Source organism: Sminthopsis crassicaudata, chromosome X (genome assembly GCF_048593235.1).
Source record: "Sminthopsis crassicaudata isolate SCR6 chromosome X, ASM4859323v1, whole genome shotgun sequence".
In the NCBI taxonomy this organism is placed as follows: domain Eukaryota; kingdom Metazoa; phylum Chordata; class Mammalia; order Dasyuromorphia; family Dasyuridae; genus Sminthopsis; species Sminthopsis crassicaudata.
In genome coordinates, this window is record NC_133623.1 from 19,996,571 (window position 1) to 20,023,216 (window position 26,646).

The window sequence follows — 26,646 nt, forward strand, 5'->3', positions numbered from 1 at the left end:
AGATTTGAACTCAGGTCCTCCTGACTTCAGGGCTGGTGCTTTATCCACTGTGTGGCATAGCTGCCCCAGATCTAGGACTTCTTAAACTTTTTTTCTTTCCATCCCTTTTCTCCTGTGAACTTTTTATTCAATCCTGGGTGGATAGGTATATAAAATAAGTACTCAAATCAAATGTTTACTAATGATAAATCATAATTTTGTGACTCCCGTATTGTTACATGACCCCATATGGGATCATGACCCACAGTTTCAGAAGTTTTGATGTCAATAATAGTCAATAGACATTTATTGACACGTGTTATGTTGGGAACTATGTTAAGGGCTACGGCGACAGATAAGACAGAGGATAGCTCCCCTCTGGGAGCTTATAGTTTTATGGGGGAAGACAACATATAAAAGGAAGCGGGAAAGGCGAGGGAGAGGTACCCTACAGGGGGCTGGTGGAGAAGTCAGAGAAGTGCCAAATAGTACAGCCAGTTGCGAAATGAGGAACTGCAAGTTGGTCAGTGTGGCTAGACTCTAGTGTTCTTGGATGGAAAGGGGTGTAAAAAGGCTATGAAGGGAAAAATGTGCCAGGTTTTGAAGACCTTTAAAGAACAAACAGAAGACTTTGGATTTGATCTTGGAGGTAATAGAAGGACATTGGAGATGGAGAGATTAGTTAGAATTTTTATAGTTGTATACAAGCAACAATGATTTTGAAGGACACAATAAAGGATCTGGACTTTAACTCCTAGCTGCAGTCTCACTAAGGCTGCTCCTATAAGCTCCCCAAGAAACCTGCACACAGAGAACGATTTAGAGAACAGAACATCACACATCTGTATCATTGAATATCCATCTTCTTCCCTGAAAAAGAATGCTCAATCTAGCTGGATAGTTGATTCTTGGCTACAATCCAAGTTTCTTTGCCTTTCGAAATATCAGATTCCAGCCCCTTCGATCCTTTAAGGTGAAAGCTGCTAGGTCCTGGGTTTTCCTGATTGTGGCAACAGGCAACTTTCTTAATCTGCAATTGGTATTGTTAACAGAAAGCTCATGAGATGGGAAGATTTTTCCCTTTCATTGATTCCTTAAAAGCGATTTGTGAGCTATCATTACAGAATTTGGGCAAAAAAATAGTCATTTCAGTTTAATTGAATTGGTCATGTAAGTTACACATAGTTCATACAACAGAAGTACTTTCCCCATTAAATGGGCCAGTTTGACTAAAGATCTGTATAAGTAGCCCTCTGTGAGGTACAGAGCTGCTACTAAAATTATTTTTGAATGAATGAATATGTTTACCTGGACTGATTATTTCAGTCAAAAAAGTCAATCTGGTAACTGTGCAAATGCAAGTGTTTACCTGTGTTGTCAAGATGGCTATAATTAAAACTATTGATATATATTTGTTTTGGTGTCAAAAATTTGTACTTTTGTTGATTAGCAAGAGATTATTGATCTGGTGACTTCTCAGTGATTTTTTAAAGTTTTTCTTCTGGGTCAAGACAGTGTTAGCAGTATCTTTTCTCCTCAGTTTCCTCTCCCTTAGACACAAAAGAAACAGCCTTCTCCATCTAAATTCAATTGTTTCAGCTCCACCTTGACCTGGCTGCTTAAATGCCACATGACCCAAGTTTGCAAAGAAGAATCTTGTGGGAAACTGCTTTACTCTTCTGACACTCTACCTTTGGATGCTGTGAGCCATGAAAAAGTACATACACCCTGCGAGGTAGAATGCAGTATTGATGGATAATGCTCTTCCAAATGGGTGATGGGCTTTTGTCTGTATGGTACAACCTTACAGGTGATGGAAATGATTCTTTTATCCAAACATATCTAGATTCCCATGACTTTCTCACACTCCTTATCCTAAGCTACAGTATTGAAGGCAATATTATATAGTGGAAAGAACCTTGGACCTGAAGTCAGAAGACCTGCCTCTCTTATTTACTAACTCTATGGTTTGCTTCCGTTTTTCTCTCTATAAAAAGGAGTATGTGTTTTCTCAAGTCCTTTCTCCCTCTAAATCTTAGGATACTATGGATACCCATATTAAATTCTAGGTCCTGGTTGGAAACAAAGAGTAATTGCTTAGTCTTTAGTGATCACTATGATCTAGAACTGTTTTAGATGCTTTGGGTAATAGAAAAGAAAGCTCTGCCATGGCATCTGCTCTGAAGGAGCACTTGTGGACTTGCACAAAGACTTTATCACACCTGGATATTTATGTTACATTACTCTGGGTACTGGAAAGGAGAGCATGAAAAGGAGGGGGGAGACAATTACATTCACCACCTTCAAGAATCACTCATTCTATCATCGGGGGGAGGGAGTGGAGGGAGGGAGGGGATAATTTGGAAAAATGAATTAAAAAAAAAAAGAATCACTCATTCTATCAGAGAAAGCCACGTTTATTTGAATTCCACATACCAAATTCCAAATATCACTTTGTGTCAATTCCATTGCAACATTAAAACCCAATAAAGATGATTCACTCTCTATATCATTCTGTGAAGATTCTGAAAAGTTTTTTTTTTACAACCAATGGTAAAAAGCTCATTGAAAGCAACATGTATTTATTCACAATATGAAAATGAAATCTAATTTTACAACCTGTAAAGCTGTCAAAAGGAGACTTTCTCAATGATTTATCTTGAATGATTTTATAGCTAAATGAAAGGTAAATTTTAAAATCAAAATAGTCACTACCCAACTACAATTTTATGCTTGATTAGATGTACATTCTAAATGTTCCTTATTGGAACCTTATAAGACTGAAATTAGCAAAAACAACAACGGTAAGGAAAAACAACTTCATATAAACTGACATATGAAAGAAAACTGTAGGAACAATCATGCATGTTGAACACTGGTGTTTCCAAGTGATCGCCAATTTTCTATAAAGCTTATCTCCATTTTGAATTTCAATCATAATTGTGTTTAATTTTTAGCAAACATAATTAATTAATGATTGATAATCACTGAGTTCCCAGGCATGTTTTAAGAGCTTACTACCCACTCTCCCTTGGTGGCAGGTGGTGCTTTGAAGCTAAACCCATAGTTTGTATTGATGTGACAAATACTGTATTTTTTTCAGTGTGTGAGTTGGTTATGAAAGGCCCCTAACTAAACCTTGCTGCCAGATCTCATCCACAATTAAATATAAGTAAAGTCCAATTCAATTGGTGAGTAAGACCTAGCAGATCGTGAATGAAGAACTCTTGTTTTCATGAAGAAGGTAACATATTGAGATTAGCACAATAGCAGTATGGGTCAACAGACTAATTTTTAGTATTTCTTCGAGACAGTAATGGAATAAGAAAAGAGTGTCTTGTTGGAATTTAAAGTGATTTGAACATTCTTACTTTAGAGCCTTAGATGTTCACTCTGATGTTCAATCATAATATTTTAGGTAATCAGACAAACTTTTTTTTCCTTTGGCAAGGAACAATTCCACAGCATTTGCCAGTTCTGAAAGTTTTTGAAATTGAAAGCTGCTATTAATACTGTGAGGGTTTGGAAAACATGTTAAAGCCTCCTTTGAGTTTTAGTGAAGGACGCAGAAATGATAGGGTCTTAGAGACCATCAAGTCATAGGATCATAAATTCAGATCTGGAAGGGATGTAGAGGTCATAGAGTCCAACCTCTTTATTTTACAGATTAGGAAACTGAGGCCCAGATAGACTGACTTGCCCAAAATCATATAGGTAGCAAGTGGCAGATCTAGGATTTGAAGCAAGGTCCTGTGACTCTAAAGCCAACACTCCTTCCTCCATTTTGTTTCCCATCATAACATGGTCTTGGTCTTTACCAAATTTCATTCAGAAGACTGAAACTTGGTTTATTATGTGGGGATTTATATGAATCAACTGTGACAACATTTGTAGGTGGCTGTCATGTGTAATTTCTGCTTGAAAAATAAAGAAACTCTATACCAAATCCGATATGATTTGGCCATACAGTAACTAGCTCCAAAGAAGTACAGCTGCTATTTCAAATGTGTTTAGTTTTTTCTTCTTCTCCTCCTGTACTGGTTCATGGGCTGAGAGTTTGGTTTGCTTTTTAAATTTGCTGGATCTCATTAGGGCAGTTTCACAACCACAACACATGCTCCAGCTCTTCCGATGTTAACAGGAACTTCCTGAAGAGAAAGAGATACAGATTGATGCCATTAAATGCGATCCTGGGGAATGGGTGTTAGCTCTTTTTGTGACATACATTTAGAAATCTGAAACCTAGAAGACCTAGTAAGAAACCTAGTAAGAGCTAGAAAGGTTATCCAGGGTAGCTAATTGAATCAACATATATGGTGCAGGAGGAAGTTAAGGCCCATAGAAGGGAGATAATTTGCCCTGAAACATCTAACTGGTTAACGGGAGAGCCAAAACCTAGAAAGGTCTCTTGACCTTGGAGTATGGTGTTATTTCTGCTATACCTCTTGGAGTCTAAAGCACAAGTCTAGGATCCTCCGAAAGATGTTCTGTCCTACTCTCCAAAGACATCAAACCCCTCCAAAAAAGTTGCTCAGAAAAATAGTTTCTTTGTACGTTTTAATGTATGATGCTCGGAAAGTTCATTCATTCTTACATCTCAGCTCTATCTCTCCTGCTTCTCTAATAGTGGTCTTCTTCCCTTTCTGTCCTCTGTGCACAGGGCGGCCCCTCATTCTTACATCTCATTCATTACATCTCATTCCCTTCATTCTTACATCTGAGCTCTATCTCTCCTGCTTTCCTTTCTGTCCTCTGTGCACAGGGCGGTCCCTCAGCTCAAATTTCCCGATCCCCTCAGTTACATATGGTGATTGGGGGTTACTGAAATAACAGTTTCTCTTTTCCATCACCTCAAATTTCTCTTGTGGATAACTCTTCATGCTAAGCCTCTTCCTCTAGAGGGTTCCAGGCAAAATAAATTTACTTGGGGTGGGAATCTGTACCTCATTTTGCAGAGATTTCTATATTAGTATGAGCAACAGCTTGTTTTTGTATGGAATAGAAAGTGTATGAAGAGGTAATGTTCAAGAAACCTGGAAAGGCTTTCTGATTGTATTAAATATCAGACAACAGAATATGTGTTTTATCTTGGAGTTCTTCTATCAGACTATTAGAGAGCCACTGAAGCTCCTTGGGCAGGGGAATGACACACAGAGATGGATGTGGTAAGAAAACTTATTTCACAACTCATGGAAGATAGGCTGCTGATGGGGAGAGACACCAAGTAGGAGATCACTGTCATAATCAAGGAAGGTGGGCTGACTGTCTCAACTAGGACAAAGGCTGCATCTGAGTGAGAAATATGCCACTGATGATGTGTGGCTGGAACAGACAAAACCTGGCAACTGATCATATATGGGCAAGGGGAGGGAAATGTTAGATTACCCAGATCATGAACCCAACAACTGGAAAAACAGAGAGGGTGCTTCAGAAATAAGGCAGTTACAATGGGGAGGGTTTGAAGGAATCTATTTTGAATTTGGAGTAAAAGGACCTGTGTTCAAATCCCAGCTCTGTCACTGACTACATATATGACCTTGGGCAACTATTCTGAACTGAATTTCATCTGAAAGAAAAGTAGGTCAGACTAGATGGCCTTTTAGGTTTCCTCTGTCTTACATGCCATCTCCAACATGTCGCCCGTCACAATCCCAGCTTTTAGTACTTATGGATTGGATTCTATTTTGAAATCTGTGATATGAAACATTCTCCTTAGCAAATATGGACCCAGGGCTGTTTTGCTTTCTATTTAAAAAAAATTTTTAATTTAATTTTTTTTTCCTGAGGCTGGGGTTAAGTGACTTGCCCAGGGTCACACAGATAGGAAATGTTAAGTGTCTGAGACCACATTTGAACTCGGGTCCTCCTGAATTCAGAGCTGGTGCTCTATCCACTGCGCCACCTAGCTGCCCCTTGCTTTCTATTTTTTAAGGTTGTTATGATTGTTCCACAGAGTGGAGGTTAGGTTTATTATTTATTTTACTTGATTCAAGTGAGCAGAACTAGGAAAGGTAGGGAGCAAGGTTTTATCCTAAACGATTAGACTTATTCCCCCAAAGAATAGACTGTTATGGGAAGACATGCATTTCTTGTGACTGGAAATCTTTTGAGCAGAATCCAGAGGCTCATTTATCAGGAAGTTCATTAGGAGGATTCAAGTTGCAGACGAGGGTCTGTACTGGATGGTGTGAGAGGGCGCGCCCTACTCCAGCATGCTGTGATTGTAACACGTTTCACAGAAACCTGCCCCCTCCTTGCCCCCTGCTCAGCAGCCAACAGAGTTAGTTGCCAAAAGTTGGGATACCTTTTTGAATCCAGGGAAAAGTGCTCAGTGTATCAGTGTTTCTATGTTCTTACCTCTGTCCATTCATTATTTTGTGTATCATAGGACTCAACTGTGTTCAAATACGAATGTCCATCATATCCTCCCACGGCGTACAAGCGATCTCCAAGAGGACAGATTCCGACAGCATCACGAGGGACACTTAAAGGTGCTACTGTTGTCCATGTGTCTGTCTTTGGGTCATATCTAAGAAATTTTAGAAGAAAAATTGTGGGAAGGTGATCCAGTGGGAAGACAACTCCAAATAACCATCTGCACACATGTAAAATTTACATATGTATTTACACACAAACACACACACACACACATATATATACACACATATTATTGAAATACTTAAGGACTTCTTAAAACAAAAAACTTGACAGTATAATTCAAGAATTTAACAGCTCTCCTCCATAAAGTTAGGACAGTTTCATAGGCTGCATGTTTTCATTCAACCACTAGAGGACTCTCCAAGCACATTATAAATATATAAAACATTTGCAAGTTATCAAAAATTGTCTTTGTTGGCTCAGAGAGGAAGTCTTAGAATTCCCCATAACATCCCTGAAAGAAAAATTGCTCGGTGACTATAATTATGCTTTTTGAGCAACTTTGAGTTTTATTTTCTGATCAAAGTTCTGTATGAGGCACCTGTCCCAACCTGTGTAAGACTGAAATTGAAAATAACACAGAATGTAAGTTTTTTTTTACTTGGGTACCAGAATCAAGGCATCTTGAATTTAATATTGTTTGCAGAGAGGTATTGGCCACTCTCTTAAGTTTGTCCTTCTCCACTGTTTCTTTGCCTCTTTTTTGGAGGGGCCCTGGGTTTTGTAGGTTTGGTTTTTTTTTTCCCCATTTCATTTTCAAGTTAACTCCTTCTCCCTTAATCTTTTCTCTCACTGGAACAGAAGAAAATCCAGTTATGCTTATTCATTGGAAAGCCTGAGGAATTCTTGTCATGAGGCTTGTAGCATCTTCCTCACTGGTATAGAATAATAAAATCAAAAAGGGGAAACCAATAAGTCAATCCACTCATCTTAACCCTTGTTATAAGCCTCTCTGATTTTATTTTTGTCTACTAAAAAAATCGAATGGTAAATTTATTTGAGTAAAGAAAAATAATTTTATGGAACTCTACTATATTTTAAAGTTCAAGCTTCTTGTTAAACAACCTATCTCAGTTCTATCACATCTACTTTGTTCTATCTGTTTTTATATGAACATAATTGAAATGAAATTTTTCTTTAATCTGACTTAAGGCCAATTTATATTTCTTTAATGCACTTAATATGTTCCAATTTGTAACATGTTTAACTTCATACATGCATTCCTTCTGGCAAATGCATTAATTATAAGTTCTTTGAGGGAAGGGATAGGGCCTTCTTGATCTTTCTATCTTCCCCCAAATCTAGCAAAATACATTGCACAGAATAGCTATTTAGTAAATGTGAGTGAGTGAGTGAATGAATCAACTTGTCTGTGTACTCAGGATTCTTTTAGATTGTATGGATTCAACACAACATTAAAAAATTTAAATATTTAATCACTTAAATTTTAGCAGCATGTACTATATTACATATTATGTGGTGATGACATTGTTAAATTCTCTGGCTTCATTTTCTATCACACTGAATCTTCAATTCAACAAAACTGCTATGATCAATTGCTGCAAAACTCATCTGTCTATGAGGACTGCCACATGTGTGAATAACAACTCATTTTAGATAACTTGTTTTTCTTTTGCTCTAAAAGATTTAAAATTTTGTCTTTGTATGGTGACTAATAAAATCTGGCCAATGTTCACATTAGCCAGAGGAGCTGAGTAATATCTACTCTTCCAAAAGTTAAGTGAAGGATAAATCTCTACAACATTGCTACTAATAAAGACTTTTAGGAAAAGACCATAAATCCATATGCTTAGTAACAGGCTGATTACAGACCTAAAGACATTTCTTTCCCTTTTGTTTCTCTTTCCTCTTAGATATTAGCTATATTAGATATACTGTGCAGCTGAGGATGCTCTCAGGAAAAGCAGAGTGAGACAATAGTTAAGAGAACCAAGTTTCTACTCCTGTTTCACTAATTCCAGTGTTATTTGGGACATCTACATAACTTTCTGTACTTCTTTTCCCACCACTGATGTAAAGGGAATAACCTTCATCCTCCTCACTCCTGCTACAATCCAAATCACTTTTTGGTGGCACCCAGCTGGAACTGAGGCTCCTCCACATTTTTCAAGGCCAAAAGAAGTCTCGGCAAGAGACAGTCATTTTGTCACATTCTTTGCAAGGATGTTCAAACATGTTTCAACTGAAGGTTTAGCAATTTTTTTCTTTTTGTTATTGTTAAAGAGGAAGAATGGTGAATTAGGAAATGGAATGCTGTCAGTCCACATGATCAAATGAGATAATAGAGGGAAAGCAGCCTGAAAACCTTAAAATTCTATATAATAACGAGTTAGTATTAGTATTATTGATGTTATTATTATTGTTGTTGTTAAGCTAAGTGCATTTGGAACAAGAAAAAAGAGATCTTATTATTTTTGCTGTATGTGTTTGCAAGGAAATTTCACTTCCTGTGGACCTTTAGACCTTTATAGAATATAAAACTCCATGGCCACCATTGTCCTTGTCCTTCAAATCCTTAAAGTCAAGTCACCTCTGAAACAAGCAGTGTGGTGCAGGGGAAAGCCGGAGGCCCTGGGTTTCAGTGCTGCTTGACTGCTTCCTACCTGTGGAATCTGTAGCAAGACACATACTCTCTCTAGGCCAGGGTTCCCTAATTGGAAAAGTGAGAGGGTTGGATGAGGTGCCTTCCACTAGATGCCATCCAACATTTTCTGTCATTCTGAGATGATCTGGTACCATGGGAGGAATGGCCTGGAACAAGATGTGTAGGCTAGCTTGGGGAGACAGGTGGACATTACATCCAAGGGGTTGTACAATGCTTAAAACATATGTCCTAAACAGGTGAGGAAACTGAGGCTAGGAGTCCGGAGATACTGTCTCTCAGGAGATAACTATTAGCATGAATTTTCCTAGTCTACACACAAAGGAGAATGCTCAGTTATTTGGATGGTCTATAGTGATGTTTAGTCATAAAAGTAATGTTACTAATCTATTTGGTGCTTTGCTGAGGTCGACTTTACATATCCCTTGTAAAGATGCACAGCACTAATGGGGCCCTGTTTTCCGGCTATGGTCCTTCAGAGAGCTAAGTCCTCTCAGAGATGCTGAGCTCAGCCATCTCATTCATCTAATACATACTTTCCAATTGCAGTTTAGGGTCTTCACTATGGAACAAATGTTTTCCACAATGAAGAAATTGATAAAATCTCAACATGGCATGAGTTATGATAATATTTATATAGCTCTTACTCTGTGCCAGGGACTATGCTAAATGCTTTCCAATTATTATCTCATTTGAACCTCACAACCACCTTGGGAGGTAGGTACTATTATGAACCCTATTCTACAGATGAGGAAACTGAAGCAAATGGGGGAGGGGGAGAGGGTTAAGTGACTTGCCCAGGGTCACATAACTAGTCAGTATCTGAAGCTGCATTTGCACTCAGTCTTCCTGATTCCAGGCCTGGCACTCTATCCACTACAATGCTGCCTAGTTGTCCCATATGGATCTGAATATACAATGAACTGCACTGGATGTGTGTAAAACATACTCCTGTGTTCACTGGATCTATGATATCATCGATACGGTTACTCTCTCCGACAAGGTAGATAATACCTTATCCCTGTGTAACTTTCCATCGTGCCTTTATCACAGTAAATCTGCCCAATATGCTGGGGGTCTTCTTTACATTCTCTTGACATTTCAAAGATCCAGGGAGTGCCTATATATCCCTGGCTCTCCTTATGTTATCCATCGATCTTCCTTATATACTCATACATTTCTTTTTAGGACATCCTTTATTCAACTTTCTCCTTCATTCACTTGCTCACACTAATTAAAACACAGGCTTTTAGATTCGGGGCTGAAAGTGACCTTAGAGGTCATCTTGTGTATCCTCCTGATAAGTGAGTTGACAGAAACAAGGTCTAGAGATGTCAGAGCGTCTTTCAAGCTATCCAGAACCGGCATGTGAATCCAGTTCCTTCTGACTAACTCTGGATAACTCCATTATCCCACATAGCCTCTCGTCCACAGACCTATCTTTACTTGCTATTATGCATTAGCTGATGAAGTAGAGATTATCTTACTCTTCCATGTACATTATTCTGTCTGCCTTTTGGTATAGAATTCAAGATGTTAATTTTTATGTACTAAAATCAAAATCAAATACCTAGATAACTTTCCTGTAATTAAAATCAACTTTATCTGTCTTGGGAGTGAATTTATTTAGGCCACATTAGGGAAGTGAGACGCCTGGCCATTTTTTCAAACTCAAGCAGGTCACTCTGAATATATGTTGTCTTTAAAATAATTCTCCTTAAATCTAAAAAAGAAGAAACTCTTGCAACTGATTGTTTCATTGCTTCCAGACACGTCGTACTTTCTCACTGTGGATACAGTTTCCCACTTCAGAATGTACTTGTAATGAGGTCTGTACTTGACATGCCCAAAGATTCCCTGATTTTTTTCCAGCTGACTGTGTGATTCAGCACTTGGGTCCTTAGAGGAAATGGAAATTTTAGACTGATCAGGGCTAAAAGGCTTTGTTAGAATGCCTTTTTTTTTTTTTTGCCTGGAAGTAGAATGAAAAGGTTTATTTTATTATATAGCCAATAATCTATGCTTAACTCCCACAGTCTTATAAGTACCATATGGAGGAGAGCCCAGGCAAAAAACTGGGATCCTTGCCATGTAACCTTTGATAAAAGTCTTATTTTGCCCCCCTGGGCTTCATTTCTTTTAAATGAAGAGTTGAACTAGATGCTCTCTAGGAATATTTTCCAAGCCACACTAAATTATAAATTCTCTATCTTAAGTATCCTATATGGGAGGTACTTCTTTGGTGCCTCAAGGCTACAGACCAGGAGTCTGAGGTTAAAAAGGTCAGAATACAGTTTCTAATGGTTTTGGTTTTGAGGAAGGCCTATGGTAGTAAAATGTCCTAGGGATTTGTCTTGGGCTATGGACCAACAATTAGGAAAGGGTGATCTATGAGGTCTCAATCAGTTTTCACACTCTATAACTCTGGAGTTTTATCTGCTGTTCTCTTTGTTAGGAAAATCATACACATAAGGACCTGAAGGTGTTTGTAATGTTTTCTGGTGGACACCTAAACAAGACACAGACAGCTTTTGCTAACCTCTCCAGATGGTCAGGAACAGCAGGGTGGATCACATCCATCCAACACTCAAGCCTGTAGGACATGCTCATGAATCACTGTGGCCTTTGAGGGTGGACTTTATTTCTGAAGCAGCCAAATGTCATAATGAGCTAAGTTTGCTAAATAACATCAGTAAGTTAATCTCAGGAATGATTATTGTGGTGGGAGGTCTAGGGGTGATAGGGAAGGAAAAAATCATGCTGTAACTACAGTGAGGAGACATATAATATAAATGTGTGACTCTGGGTGTGGGTGGCTAAAGCTAACATGGCTCTGAAGGCACTTCCAGATGTGATGCTCCCAAATTCATAACCATGGCAGCCTCTTTGGGCTAAGTATAGTTACCTAGTCCCTAGCAGGAAACTACTCTGAATAAAGCACAAGGCTTATTCAATGTTCTGATGTTTGTAAAAAGAACAGTCTCTACAGTCACACCTCGTTAACTCATAGAGGATGGGGATCCTTTCTACTACTGTTTCTCCAATAGTTCCTACATAGTTCTTAGCATGAGCTAAATAAAATTTTGTACAATTAATTTATAGAGAGGAAGAAAATAAAAGGAAGTGCAACAAAGAAAGAAGAAGCAAAGAAGGGAGAGACAGAAAGGGAGGAAGAGAGGACAAGAAACTGAGGAAGAATGGAAAGAAAGAAAAAGAAGTGAGGGAAAGAGGAGGGGAAAAAAAGGACAAATGGAAGGGCAGGGAAAGAAGGGGAGAAGGAAGAGAGAAATAAGAAAGCGAGAAAGGGTACCTTTCGACACAATCAGAAAGCCTGGAGCAGTGGCTGGATGCAGGGGCATCATGTCCTCCAACAACATATAACAATCCATTGTATGTAGCAACCCCAACGCCGCCCCGCCTCTTTGACATTGATGCACAAATACTCCATTTATTAGTGTGAGGGTCAAAACACTCCATAGACTTTAAACAGGAGCTTCCATCTCGTCCACCAACAGCATATAATCTAGAAAAAGAAAGAGAATGGTATGATGCTCTCCATTTCTTAAAGTGAATGAGCAAGGAAGGAGCCATAGAAAAATCATTGAAATATTATAGAGATTCTAATTAATAGCAGCACTGAGTTTTAGAGTGGACAAAGAAGGTCGTATGCTATAAACTGAGTCTCTTCCTATCCCTCAGCCAGAACCTGAAATTCCACTACTACAATTATGGTTTTTTTTTAGTTCTTGAAGCATTTCAATTTTTAAAGGCCCTCTACATTCCTGTATATAAGGATGCATAAGAGATTGTGTAGGGAAAAAGCCCAGTGTGGAACATGGAGAATAATGCTAAAAGGAGACATGAACATCATTAAAGAAAAGCTTCACCTGCTACACAATTTTACCTTTGGGTAGCTTGGTCCAACCTAGCAGGCCAGCCCAGCCCAGCCCAGCCCAATAAGGCAAGACAGCCTAGCAGGTTAGCTCAGCCTAACAAAATAGACCAGTTCAATGAGAAAGTCTGGCCTAGGAGGACACCCCAGTCCGAAAAGGCAGTACATCCTAGCAGGATACCCCAGCCTAACAGGACAGCTAGGCCTAGTAGGACAGTCTGATGCAGCAGAACAGTCTGACTTAGCAAGACTATGAAGCCTAGTAAGAGAATGTGATTTAGCAGAAGACCCTGGTCTTGTAGAATACCCAGACTAACACTACAGCTTTATCCAGCAGGAGAGGTAGGTCAACTGGGGCAATCTGGTCCGGCAGGACAGGATCGTATAACAGGACAGTTCTACAAAGGAGGATTTTCTGGCCAACAGGGTAGCCAGGCCCAGCAGGACAACTCAAGCTTGTAAGATAATCTGGCCCAGGAAAACAGCCTGGCTTAGCTTGACAGCCCAACCTAACAGGATAGTTCTGCACACAGGAAAGTCTGGCCTAGCAGAACAGGGCTGCCATGCAGGAAACTCTGGACTGGCTCAGTAGGACAGCACAGCTAAGCAGTAAAGGATGGTGGAACAGGAGAAATTGTGCCCAGCTGGACCCTCTGGCCTAGCAGGAGGGCCTGGCCCAGCAGGAGGGCCTGGCCCAGCAAGAGGGCCTGGCCCAGCAGGAAAACCCAAGCTTGTAAGATAGTCTGGCCCAGGAAAACAGCCTGGCTTAGCTTGACAGCCCAACCTAACAGGACAGTTCTGCACACAGGAAAGTCAGGCCTAGCAGAAGAGGGCTGCCTTGCAGGAAACTCTGGACTGGCCCAGGACGACAGCACAGCTAAGCAGGAAAGGATAGTGGAACAGGAGAAATTGTGCCCAGCTGGATCCTCTGGCCTAGCAGGAGGGCCTGGCCCAGCAGGAGAGCCCAGTCCAGTAGGATACCCTGGCCTAGTAGGACAGCCTAGCATATCAGGACATTCTGACTTAACAGGATAGCTGAGCCTAGTAAGACAGTGTGACTTACCACAACATCCTGACTTAGTAAGGGAGTCCAACCTAGTAAAATAGTCTGGTCTAGTAGAACACCCTGACCTAACAGTACCACCTAACCCAGCAAGAGAGTGTGGCAAAGCAGGGCAACACTGCCCAAGAGGACAGCCTGGTCTAGTAGAATAGTCTGGCCTAAAAGGACAGTCTGGCCCAGCAGGACAGTTTTGCACATCAGGATCCTCTGGCTTAGCAGGTTAGCCTGTCCAAGTAGGCCAACCCAAGCTAGTAAGACAGTCTGGACCAGGAGGACAGCCTGGCTTAGCTAAAAAGCCCAGCTTACAGTACAGCCTGACCAAGCAGGAGGGTCTGGCCAAGTAGGACAGCGTTGCCCAACAGGATAGCCTGGTCAAGTAGAATAGTCAGTCCTAGAAGGACAGGGTGGCCCAACAGGACAGACTATGCTATCAGAATAGTACAGCCTCATAAGACAGTCTGGTGTAGTAGAACAGTCCAACCGAACATTATAGCCTGACCCAGCAAGAGGGTCTGGCCTAGGAGGACAGTCTGGCCCAGCAGGACAGCCCAACTAAGCAGGACTGTATAGCCTAACAGGACCTGTTTTGTGCACCAGGATCCTCTGGCCTAGCAAGCTAGCCTGACCAAGAAGGCCAACTCAAGCTAATAAGGCAGCCTGGCCCAGTGAGACAGCCAAGCCCAGCTAAGCAAGACAGTATGGCCTATCAGGGCTATTGTGCCCAGCAGGAGGGCCCAGTCAAGTAGGATGCTCTGGTGTAAGAGGAAAGCCTAGCATAGTGGGGCATTCTAACTTTACAGGAAAGTTGAGCCTAGTAAGACAATCTGACTTAACAGAACAGCCTGGATTAGTAGGATATTCCAGCCTAGTAAGAGTCTAGTCTACTAGAACAGCCTGAACTAACAGTACCACCTGACCCAGCAGGAGAGTCTGGCCTAGGAGGACAGTCTGGCCCAGCAGGACAACCCAAGTAAGCAGGACAGTATGGTCTTATAGGACAATTGTGCTTACAAGGATCCTCTGGCCTAGCAGGAAAGCCCAGTCCAGTAGGATACCGTGGCCTATTAGGAACGCCTAGCATAACAGGACTGTCTGACTTAACAGGACAGCTGAGTCTAGTGAGACAATCTGCCTTAGCAGAACAGCCTGATTTAGTAGGGGAGTCCAACCTAGTAAGATAGTCTTGTGTCATAGAACAACCAGGCCTAACAGTACCACCTGACCCAGCAGGAGAGTCTGGCCAAGTGGGACAGTGCTGCCCAGCAGGATAGCATGGTCTAATAGAATTGTCACAGGTGACACAGCAGGACAGAGTAAGCTAGTAGGATAGTCCAGCCTCATAAGACAGTCTGGTGTAGTAGAAGAACAGCCCAGCCTAACAGTACAGCCTGACCCAACAGGAAGGTCTGTCCAAGCAGGACAGTCTGGCCCAGCAAGACAATCCAAGTAATCAGGACAGTATGGTCTAACAGGACAATTGTGCCCAGCATGATCTTCTGGCGTAGCAGGATGGCCTGGCCCACCAGAAGAGCCCAGTCCAGTAGGATACCCTAGCCTAGTAGGGAACCTAGCATAGTAGGACAGTCTGACTTAACAATACAGCTGAGCCTTGTAAGACAGTCTGACTTAGCAGAACAGCCTGATTTAGTAGGGGAGTCCAACCTAGTAAGATAGTTTGGTGTAGTAGAACATCCTGACCTAACAGTACAGCCTGACCCTGCAGGAGAGTCTGGCCCAACAGGTCAGCACTGCCCAGCAGGAGAGTCCGGCCTAGCAAGACAGCCCAACCTAGCAGGACAGCCTGGATAGTCTGGTCTAATAGGGCAACTCAGCTCAACATGATACCCATTACTTTTCTGGAGAACTTCCTTTCCTTTTGCAGATCACAGTCTAGAAGGTATCAAGGTTCATATTTCTTCCTGATTATCTTAGTAATCTAACACAGAGACAACATGGTGGAAGTCCAGCTCTTATCTTGTCATTCAGATCTAACCTCCCAACGTGTGCAAGCCATTTATTTATTCATTCATTTGTTCACTAACTCAACAACTCTTTTATTAAGCATCTACTATAGCCTAAGCAGTGTGCTCGTTTCCACTGAAAAAGAGTCAAAATCCAAATCATCAAGGAGCTTCTGTTCTAAGAGGGGGAATCTCATGTGCAGACACATAAATAGAAAATACCTACAAGGAAAGTCAAAGTAAAAGAAAATATATACAAAATAAATTCAAAGTGAGTGAGGAGGAACAGGTTCCAGTAAGTAGAATTATGAGGAGAGCCCTCATATGAGGGGTGGATTTTAAAAGGAGCAGTGAGGGGATTCTGGGCTTGTGAAAAGACATGGAAATGGGATGTAAGACTATGACATTACAGGGAAAGCAAGCCGGCTAGCCTGGGTGAAAATTATGAAATACAATATAAAAATTCTATTTGTCTATGGCTGGAAAATTAGGTTAGCCTCAGATTGCATATAATTTTAAATAGTAAACAGAGTGGGGTGAAAATGAAAGAAAGGGAGGAAGGGAGAAGGAGAGATTGAGATTTCCTGGAAGCCACAAGGAACCAATGGAATTTCTTGAGAGGGAGTGACAAGGAAACCTGTGCTTATAAGTAAAATCACTTTGGAAGCTCTACAGAGGATAAATTGGAAAGGGGAGAGATCTGAGACAGGGAGGCTCAATTCGAAGCTATAGTAGAGGCAAAAGACCTAAAGGGAGGGCAGGTCCAGTAACTTTGTGAATGAGGAGAAAGAGAATTTATCTTAACCCTAGTGCCAAGAAGACAAATATTATCAAGATCTTCTAAAGCCCAGGTCATTCCACCCTATTTGTGACTTTAAGAGCTGTTCTGCAGGCCCAGTGCTGATCTTGTTCTAAGGGAAAAGCACACATTGAAAAAGAAATGGGCACATCAAACAGGAAATGATGATGGGAGCTTCTATATGGCAAAAATTAGATCTGTTCTATAAACTTTTAAATCAGATAAATGTTTCAAATAATTTTTTCATAATGATAAAAGGTTCCTAGTATAATGTTACTTTCCGAAAATCGGGAAGTTTCTTTCCTTATGAGTGTCTTGCTGATGGATTATTATAAGCAGGATTTCTTAAACTTTTTGAACTCATGACCCCTTTTCACCCAAGAAAATTTTACATGATCATGGATATATAGGTATATAGAATAGGTATGCAAATCTAACATTTACTGATGATAAAGCATAATTTTGTGACCCACACATTGTTATGAGATTCTGTATGGGGTCTTAAACCACAGTTTAAGAAGCTGGGAGATAAAGGATGCATATAATGCATGATTTGAGAGGCAGTAAGGTTGTATGGAGGGAGGGCTGGATTTGGACTCCAAAAGTCCTGGCTTTACATCCCAGTTCAGATACATGATAGCTTTATGAATTTAGCCACTTAAACTCTCTGAGCCTCATTTTACTCTCATTTTACATCTGTGAAATGGTAATAATAATATCATATGTCACACAGGATTTTCTTGAGGAAAACTTATTCTCATTATGGCTGAAGATGAGATATAAAAAAATAGGATATTAAAATAATGATTGGCAGTGTAGCATAATGGACAAAGCTAATCTCCAGCCCAAAAAACCCTGGGTTCAAGTTCTGCCTTTGTAGTCCTGGGCAAGTTTTTTAAGCTCTCACTTTCCACAGGCAACTCTACAAAGACAAAATGCAGATTACTTGGTGATCTGTATTGGCAAACAGTTTCATTACGGGATATTCAATTTATCAGTGAAATCTTAGGTCTGAATAAAAATATGTAATAGTTAACAAAAAAATCTAAAATCATCCATACTGTATAGCAATGCAATCGACTTCACATGTCATAGGAAAATGTGCAAAGTTGATGCTAACAGATTTTAAAATGCAAAGACAATCTACATCGATGTAATTTTTATCATTTTTCCCATCAATTTTCTGCTCAACTTAACAAAAATGTGGCCTTGCAAAGTTCACCTTCTTTAAAATTTGGGGGAGGGGGGAAATGAAAGAAGAAAAAGATCTTATTTGAAAGGATAGGTAGTCCCCCCCACATGAGCTTGAAAGGATGTCCTTACTTGCTGTTCAATGCTGCAACACCCACTGTGCTCCGAGGAGTTGACATGCTAGCAACATAATTCCACTGCCGTGCTTGAGGGTCCCATCTTTCTACAGTATTAAGATAACTCCATCCATCATGGCCACCAACAGCATACATTGGTCCTTCAAGCATGGCCACCCCTAAAGGAAGAGAATAGTTTAGAGCCTTCCCTAGATTTGACATTTCCCAGTGTTTAGTGTATCTCTTTTGAAGTAACTGCCCAGTTCAAATTTGGCTTTCATTTCTCAAAGAATCTTGTTATTCATCAGAAGATAAAGGTGTTCCTCTAACTCGTTTGGGCATAACAAATGTCTCATAGAAGAGAATCATTATTGAAAACTGTGTGAAGCCAAGGAAGGTTGTAGAATTGCCTTTTCTGGGAATGTCAATATGTAGAGGACATTTCCCCCCTAGGACAATGAATTATATGGGAGAAATGTTTATAAAGCAGGGCTGCTTATTCAACTCATAATCCTTTTTGGTCTCAGAAATGTTGACATGACTGCAGGTATATAAATAGGCTACAAATCAAACATTTATTGATAATCATAATCTTGCAACCTCAGTTATGAGACCCCATATGGGGACATGACCCAGAGTTTAAGGCTGTCAAACCATCAATACATAATTGAAAAAAACGGGCTGGTCTTATGGTGAGAGCAATGGATAAACAATAGGTATGGGCATCCTTGCAGGATCAAAAGAATTGGGGGAAATCCCCTCCCACCTCCACCTGTTGGATGGGCAAATTTATAAAAGGTGGACAATAATTGTCCCAGCTGGAGTGTCTGGGCCATGCTCATTGGAAGGAAGGAAAGCATCGCCATTTTGGGGGTGGTCACATCTTCCTCAGCCTCAGATCTTGGATATGGCTTTGTCTATAAAGAAGATCTGTTTGCGTTTGTCTTGTGAAGATCCATGTGAGACTAGGTCCTTGCAGATGGTGAATGTTTTGTGAGGCAATTGGGGATTAACTGACTTACCCAGGGTCACACAGCTAGTAAATGTTAAGTTAAGTGTCTGAAACTGAATTTGAACTCAAGTCCTCCTGACTTGAGGGTTGGTGTACTATCCACTGTGTCATGTAGCTGCCCCTAGGGAACGAGTAATTTTCCAGGCTTGAGTAGGAGATGGCCCTTCCCTGCACTGCCTCTCTTTTCTCCAGGTATGAGTATTGTTGGTTTATTTGCTTCCACAACATTTTTTATATCTTCACTTTGCTGGACATTCACTATTACCTCATCTGCATCCTCAGTGACACTGATTAGGACGTACTTTCATTCCCTCATTTCTTGTTTCCATGGAGCATATGTTATGTCTACACAGACACAGCGAAACTGAGGTCTGGGTAATCAGTTACCGATTCAGGTAACAGTATTGATTCAGTAGCCAATTAGAATAATTCAGATCCAATGGAACTTTCTGGTATGGAGAGGAAAGTGTTGTGGATGGACCCTGAGTCAAGAGATGTGGGCTTTAGTACTAATTTTGCTATTTAGTCTGTAACTGTAGATAAGTCACTTAAGATGTCTTGATCTCACTCCTCTATAAAATGTGGGATGGGGTAGCTTAGACTGTCCTGCACACAACTGAGAGAGGAAAGCTTCAGCACGCAGTGACCCTGGGGAAAAGCTCTCAGAAACATGAGGGGATGGACAAGATTGCTGCAAATGTGATGGAAGGGCTTCGGGAGGAGAAAGCTCACCTAAGATGATTTCTCTCCCTCTCACCAGAAAGGACAACTTGCAATCAGAAAAAGTTGTCTGGAAGAGGTTCATTGCAGCTTGAACATTTGAGAATTTTTTCCTCGATGGGAAGCTTCTCCCTTTGAATTACTGTCTTAGCTCTGTATTGTTCTTGTGTATGGACAAAACCCTATGATTCTGTGATTTTCTGTCCTGATAAATGAACTTTTCATCGAGTACTTCCTTGGGCAATTATTTAGGATAGAAATGCTTAAACTAGGCAATGACTGACTTCTATTGAGTGTTTAGTGAATAATTTGATGCTTATAAAGCAAAAATAATTCATCAGGCAAAGCTGAAATATTTGTACCGAATGATCATATTTTCTGAAAGAGGAAATCGATGATAGATTTGTCTTTTATATATTGCAAACACAGAGGAAACCTCTTTATAGGGTAGACATGGTAAGGCTAGTGTTATGAGCACCAGCAACAGGCCCTGATCTAATACTGCCTTAAAGAACCCTCTTTCTAATGAGTAAAATTAGTGTTGAAACCTGAATATAATAAGATTGGACTATTAATTATGTTTGAAGAGACATGCTTTGACCTGTAGCATATATGAATGCAGTAAATGAAGAGAAAAGCATTATACAAGGAAGAAAACTAAGAAAGTGTCAGGTATGGTATAGTGGCAAGATCACTTGCTGGACTTGGAGATAAATGACTTGACTTGAGGCCTGCCTTTCCTATAAGATGTAGGACATTAGGCTAGTCACTTGCCCTCTTTAGACCTCAGTTTTTCCATCTATAAAAAGGATTGGTTCGATTAGATGATTGTTAAATGGATTCTATAATTTACGTGATTCTTTGACACCTTTCATTTTCTAATCTTAAACCATATTTTCCAATTCCTCTACTGTGCTCAGATTTGTACTTAAGTCACTTTTCTTTAAAAGATCTTTCACAATGTCCCATTTGACAAATTAGTCATTTCTCAAGATATGAGAAATGAGTTGCTTTGCAATGATTATGAAAATCAAAATTCTGAATGAACACACCTCGTGGGTTATAAATGCCTCAGGTTCATATATTTGGAATAAAAAAAATCAATTTATGTCAGTGTATAGTTTTACATTTAATGCTTTTCAGTGGTCCTGATGTAATGAGAGTGAAGAAAGATATTCTTTTTTTTTTTTTTTTTTTTTTAATAAAAGAGGTTTATTATGGGGATTGGAAGTAAGTCTGGTTAAGGAAATAGGTGAGGGTAAAGAGAAGATGACACTGGAAAAGAGTATAAAGATATTCTTGAAAACAATCATTTAATGCTTTCTCCATATCATCCTGGGTCTAAGGATATGGGTCAATATCCCAGCAGTCTAGAAATAAGTTTCTCTTTCTAGAAATCCTGGGGAGGCTGAGACTGTTTTGAAATGAGTAGGGCCTTATACTGAAGTGGCCACCATGAACCTTCCTTTTTGTGTGAAGGGTGGGGGGAGAGATAATTTAGGATTCCTTCCAATAGCAGCATTCTTCCTAAATATATTCTGGTCTAATTTTGCATTGCAGCAACTTTGCTACAATGCAGATTTGTCTCTATGGGGAAGGGAACAACATTCATTCACCTAGAGACAGCTTCCTTATCCCACTTACTTCTATTCTCATGATAGACTTCTGAAATTCATTGATTTCCATTGTTTCAAATTTCTCAATATGTCCCTCCTCCGAGTTTTCATTGGAAAACAGAACCAATAATGATTGTATCCACACACCAGACTAACAAGTATATCCTAGGCAAACTAGGGAATATTACATCTTGTTTCTGCTATATGTAGTACTTGAGTGGACCTCTCTCCACTCAAATCCTACTCCAATATCTCATCATGGAATGGAGATGACCTTGGCTTTTTAACAAGTAGTGTGACAGAGTGAACCAGCTCAGATTCAAGAAAACCCGGGTTGAAGTCCCATCTCTGATAACATACTGGTTGTGTAACTGTGGCAAAATCAAGTCAACAAGCACTTTTTAAGCACCTACTGTGTGCCAGGCACACTATTGAGTCACTTTATCTGTAGAACTCCACGCAACTCTCTGTTTAACACTCTAGGTTATGCAGTTGTACTACACCAAGTGGAGGCACTTTCTCACAAAGAGTTCCCTCTGTCGGTAAAACCCAGATCTGGCCAAAAAAAAAAAAAGAAAAAAAAAAAAAAGGCCAAAGTTTTCTTGGAGGGAGAAATTAGCTAACCCCTCCATTAACGTCCTATTTTAATGGCTCATCTGTGCATAAGATTATGCCAGTAGAGCACAAATTCCTAAGCAAGGCCTAATGATAGACCACATCTCTACTATCTGAAGACCAGGCTTGGTTAGTTTAGAGTTGTTCAGCACCGAGTCAGCCACCAAGTGTGGCATTGTGATCTGCAGCAGAGAAGGGTATGCTCACATCAAGAAAATGACAGATTCTTCAACTTGTGGTTTGTTATTTGACTCATGCCCCAGCCAAATTCTTGCAATAACTAGTAGTGTCACAGCCCGTTTCTACTATGTACTCACTCCCATTTTCTGGATAAAAGAGAGACTATAGTTTGTCTATTTAACTTACCCAAACCGTGTCTATGAGTTGACATAGGAGGCATGATGGACCAGATTTTGGACACGGGATTAAAACATTCCACGGTATTCAGAGTTTTTAGACCATCTCTTCCACCCACAATGTAGAGCTTGTTATCAATTACCGCAACTCCAAACTGCAACCGGCGACCATTCATGGTACCGACCTGTATCCAGTTGTTTGTACGAAGGTCATATCTTTCAATTGTGGTTGTGCCTGTTTAAAAAAAAATGAGCCTCATCACTATCATCTCTGTTTTAAGAATGGAATTTGGTCATTTCCCCCCATGATGATTATGTAGCATACAATTTCTCATACAATAATAGACATCTCAGAAAACAAAGTATCAGATCCTGCAACCTATGGGAAGGTGCCAAGTAAGCTCCAGACTAAGCAGAAATAGAAAGGACAAGTCCAGCAGAATATACCTACTACTTTATTGGCAGCTCAGCCACAAGGGTTCCTAAGCATCCTTGCAGATGTGCCTCATTGGTAGAGCCCCCTGCAGACTAATAGAATGTCACTGTCCAGATGGCAAAATCATAGGGGCTGGAGCACTTGAAACAACCAGAAGGAAGTTTTCCCTTATTTCTGACTATTGAACAGTGCTTCTTTCCCTGTTCCAGCATGCTTTTGGCAGCTCAGGAATTCTTTGGAGTGCTGCACTAAATATTAGTTGTTACAAATCTGTCAGTATGTCCCAGTAACAGATACCTTGTGAGATGGTCAACTGTGAATGTAGTAGGTCTTTTCAGCAATATAATGATCCAAGACAATTCCAAGACTCGTGATAGAAAATGCTGTCACTTCCAGAGAAAGAACTGAGGGATTCCAAATGCCCATTGAAGCATACTATTTTCACATTCTTTGTCTTTTTCATGTTTTTTTTTCTTTTTGGTCTGTTTCTTCTTTTACAACTGTGACTATTATAGAAATATTTTACATGGTTGCACAAATATAACATCAAATTATTTACCATTTTAGGAAGAGGGCAGAGGAGGGAGAAAAATTTAGAACTCAACATTTTGTAAAAATGAAAGCAAAAAATTATCTTTACATAATTGGAAAAAATACTATTAAAAATTCCACTGGGAAATGGAACCAATAATGATGAGGTTAGGATGCCAGACTGACACTTGTATGGTAGGCGAACTATGGAATATTTATGTTATGTTATATGCATGCGATGGTAGAAAGAAGCATAAACTTAAAGCAGAAGGCAAGAGTTCATGCCCTGATCTATTTTTTATTAATCGTGTGATTTTTACCCCTCTGGATCTCTTCATTTTGTTCATGAGGATAATAATGTCTGTATTTCGGGCCTTCCAAGCTTGTTCTCAGGAAGGCACTTGGGAAATAATCAAGTTACCACATAAATATGAGCTAAGAATGGCTGCACACTTCAATGAACTTTTATCCTCTTCTGAGCACTTTGCTGTCTAGTCCTTCTCTTCTTGCCGTGTGAATCTGGATGTGTCATCAGGACAGAAGGAGGAGTATGGGAATGACTAGTGATTTTTGCCATGGTTGTATAGTCAGTCCTGTTACTGTTCTCTGGAGAAGTGGGTTTGCTTGCAGATATCCCAATGGATAGTACTGGAAGGGCAGATCAGATGGTCAATTGGGGGAACCCTAATGGTTGAATTAACAAGGACAGGCTACCTGTGATGAGTATGGGGCTTTTGGTTAATACCTAGGACAATTACTCAAGTCAACAAAGATTTATTAAGCACTCACCAAGGGCCATGCACTGTGCTAGGCCCTTGGGATACAAATGCAATAAGGAACTTATATTCTACTTGGGGAAAACCAAGAAAAACAAATAATAAACATATACAAAGTCATTTTGGGGACAAGGAGTAGTTATCAGTTGGGGGTTCAGGATCCCAGGAAGCAGAAGCAGAACATTCTGTGGCAATACAGAAGCAAGAGATACAAGGCTACATTCAGGGGCAACAAGTTAGCCTGTCAGGCTCAAATCTAGAGTGCATATGGGAGGGAACTGGGGAATGAGTCTGAGAAGATAGACCGGAGCAACCAGATTGGAAAGGACAGTAAAACCCAAACAGAGAAGTTAGTATTTTATCCTATTCTTGCTACCCATGATGAGGCTTAGGAGAAGGTTCATTAGTGTCTACTAGTCCTCTGGAAAAGCAGCCCCAATTAAAGGGTTTTGTCCAGACTGAGTCACTGGAAGCACAGTAAACTAAATCAGTGCTTTGCACATAGTAGGCACCTAATAAGGTTTGGTGAGTTGAATTACAAATATACCATACAACAAGAACCTATGGCTATATACCCGTCCACTAACATTTTAAAGATCTCTGTCCATTTAGCACAATGAATTATGGGCTGCTTCATGTTTTAAAGACAAATAATTAGTGAGCTAGGACTAAAATTGAAGATCAAAGGGACCTCCAGTGTCCTCCTTCCCCTTGCCCATGACTATATGCAAAGGTTGTAATTAGGAGGATAGAGTTCTGAGGCATTTAGTCCTTTCTATACTAATAGAGGCCTTCTTTCTTCTCATTTATTGGGCTATAGCTACTGACTGCCTTAGAAAATTGTACTGCTCCCTGCCAGGCATTCAATCACCCCCCTCCCCGATCTTTTGTCAGTAAAAGCTAATTTAGGTTCTAGTGCCCTAAGATGTGAAATGGGCTACATGAGGAAGGAGTGGGCTCTGTGACCTTGGGAGCTCTTCAGGAGACCCCAGAGGCCATAGAGTGCAACAGAGACTTTTTTCATTGTATTTCTAATTAGCAAACATTTCTTTTCTCTCTCTTTCATTTCCCCCAATTTTTGAATCACACTTATTTTTTTCCCATGAAGAAAAATTTACTTTTTCTTCCACTCCTCCACATTAAAAAGTACAGAACCTTTGTGACAAATATGTATATTCAAAGAAAACAAATTCCCAAATCAGTCACGTGTCATTCTGCACTCTGCAGCTCACACCTCTGGCAAGAAGCGGGTAGCCTGTTTCCTCACTGGTCCTTTGGAAGTATGGTTGATCCCTGTGTTGATCCGAGTTCGGATGTCTTTCCAAAAATGTTCTCTAGCTCACGCTTGAACAAGAATCTTTACTACAGAATATCAAACAAAGAGGCTGCTAGCCTTTGCTTGGATACCTTCATTGAGGAAAAAAAAGCACCCCTTCCCCAAACCAAGCATTGCAGGTGTCCCTGTTTGTGTTTTCCTAACCCAAAATGGACATTCTCCCGGAAATGATGCTTGGCCGCTCCTAGTCTGGTCCTGTGGGGCCAAGCAAAAATTCCCCTTGCCCTTCCAGCACCCAGAAGATAAACACTTGAAGGTAGTAAAATTCTTAGGGGAAAAATGTATGCACAATGTACTTATTAGTTTAATCTGTATTATTAACATGATTAACAACTGGCAAGGGGCCCACTCCAGCACATTCCTGAAGATAGCTATCATCTTCCCTCCGAGTCTAGATTGTCCAGGAATTCAATTCAAGTTCATCGTGCCAGCTTTGCACTCGTGTCTTTTCTTTTTGGAAAATTAGGACATCTGCTCTACTCCAGATCTGTGCTGTGTAATCTTTCAAACAGCAAAGACAGTGATTCCACTATCAGATTGCCTCAGTTCTTTCTGCACCTCCCGAATAAGGAGAAAAAAATGCTTTGGGTTGAGCTTAGTTTTCTTGCCCAGCTTCAAGGAAAGTCTCCTGTGTTACCAATGCTATTCTTCTAGCCTCCAGCCATGGTTTCATATTCTTTCCATCACCTGCCCTTGCTTCCCTCTTCCCTCTTTTCTCCATGGCTTAAAAAAAATCTGAGTTAGTCCTTTTTTGCAGAGGTGGAATATTGGCAGACTTGGTTGATATATCCATTAGTTAATAATAGCAAGCATTTTAGGTTTGCAAAGCACTTTGCTCAAGTTATCTCATTTGACTCCCATAAATACCCTCTCAGCTAGAGGTATTATTACTATTGTCCCCCCTTTTATAAATGAGAAACTGAAGCTGAGAGAGATTGTGACTTTTTCAGGGTCACATAGCTAAGAAGTATCTGAGACTGGATTGGAACTCTGGTCCCTTTAAGGCTGAAGTCCAGGGCTCTATTTTGCCAGCCAATTAATTGTATGGGTCTGTGTCTTTTCTTTCTTTTTTATTCTTTATCATAAGGGACAGCTCTCTGGGCTGGGGAAAGAAGAAAGAAATATTGGAAAATGTAGGCCATGGAAAACCAAAAGCTGTCAATAAGATGTTAAAAGCTTTAAATAT

At 40.2% G+C, this 26,646-nt stretch overlaps 1 protein-coding gene across 2 annotated transcripts in view; it reads right to left on the reverse strand.

Moving 5' to 3' along the window:
• Window positions 1-2,375: 2,375 nt before the first annotated feature.
• Window positions 2,376-26,646, reverse strand: part of KLHL4 (kelch like family member 4) — a 189,131-nt gene continuing 164,860 nt past the window's right edge. For both annotated transcript variants that reach the window (XM_074278267.1, XM_074278268.1), the window contains exons 7-11: window positions 22,392-22,616; window positions 18,079-18,241; window positions 12,351-12,563; window positions 6,337-6,508; window positions 2,376-4,127 (exon numbers count right to left, since the gene is read on the reverse strand). In XM_074278267.1, coding sequence (XP_074134368.1) covers window positions 4,068-4,127; window positions 6,337-6,508; window positions 12,351-12,563; window positions 18,079-18,241; window positions 22,392-22,616 — 833 coding nt within the window. In that variant the 3' untranslated portion in view covers window positions 2,376-4,067. The remainder of the gene's footprint in view (window positions 4,128-6,336; window positions 6,509-12,350; window positions 12,564-18,078; window positions 18,242-22,391; window positions 22,617-26,646) is intronic.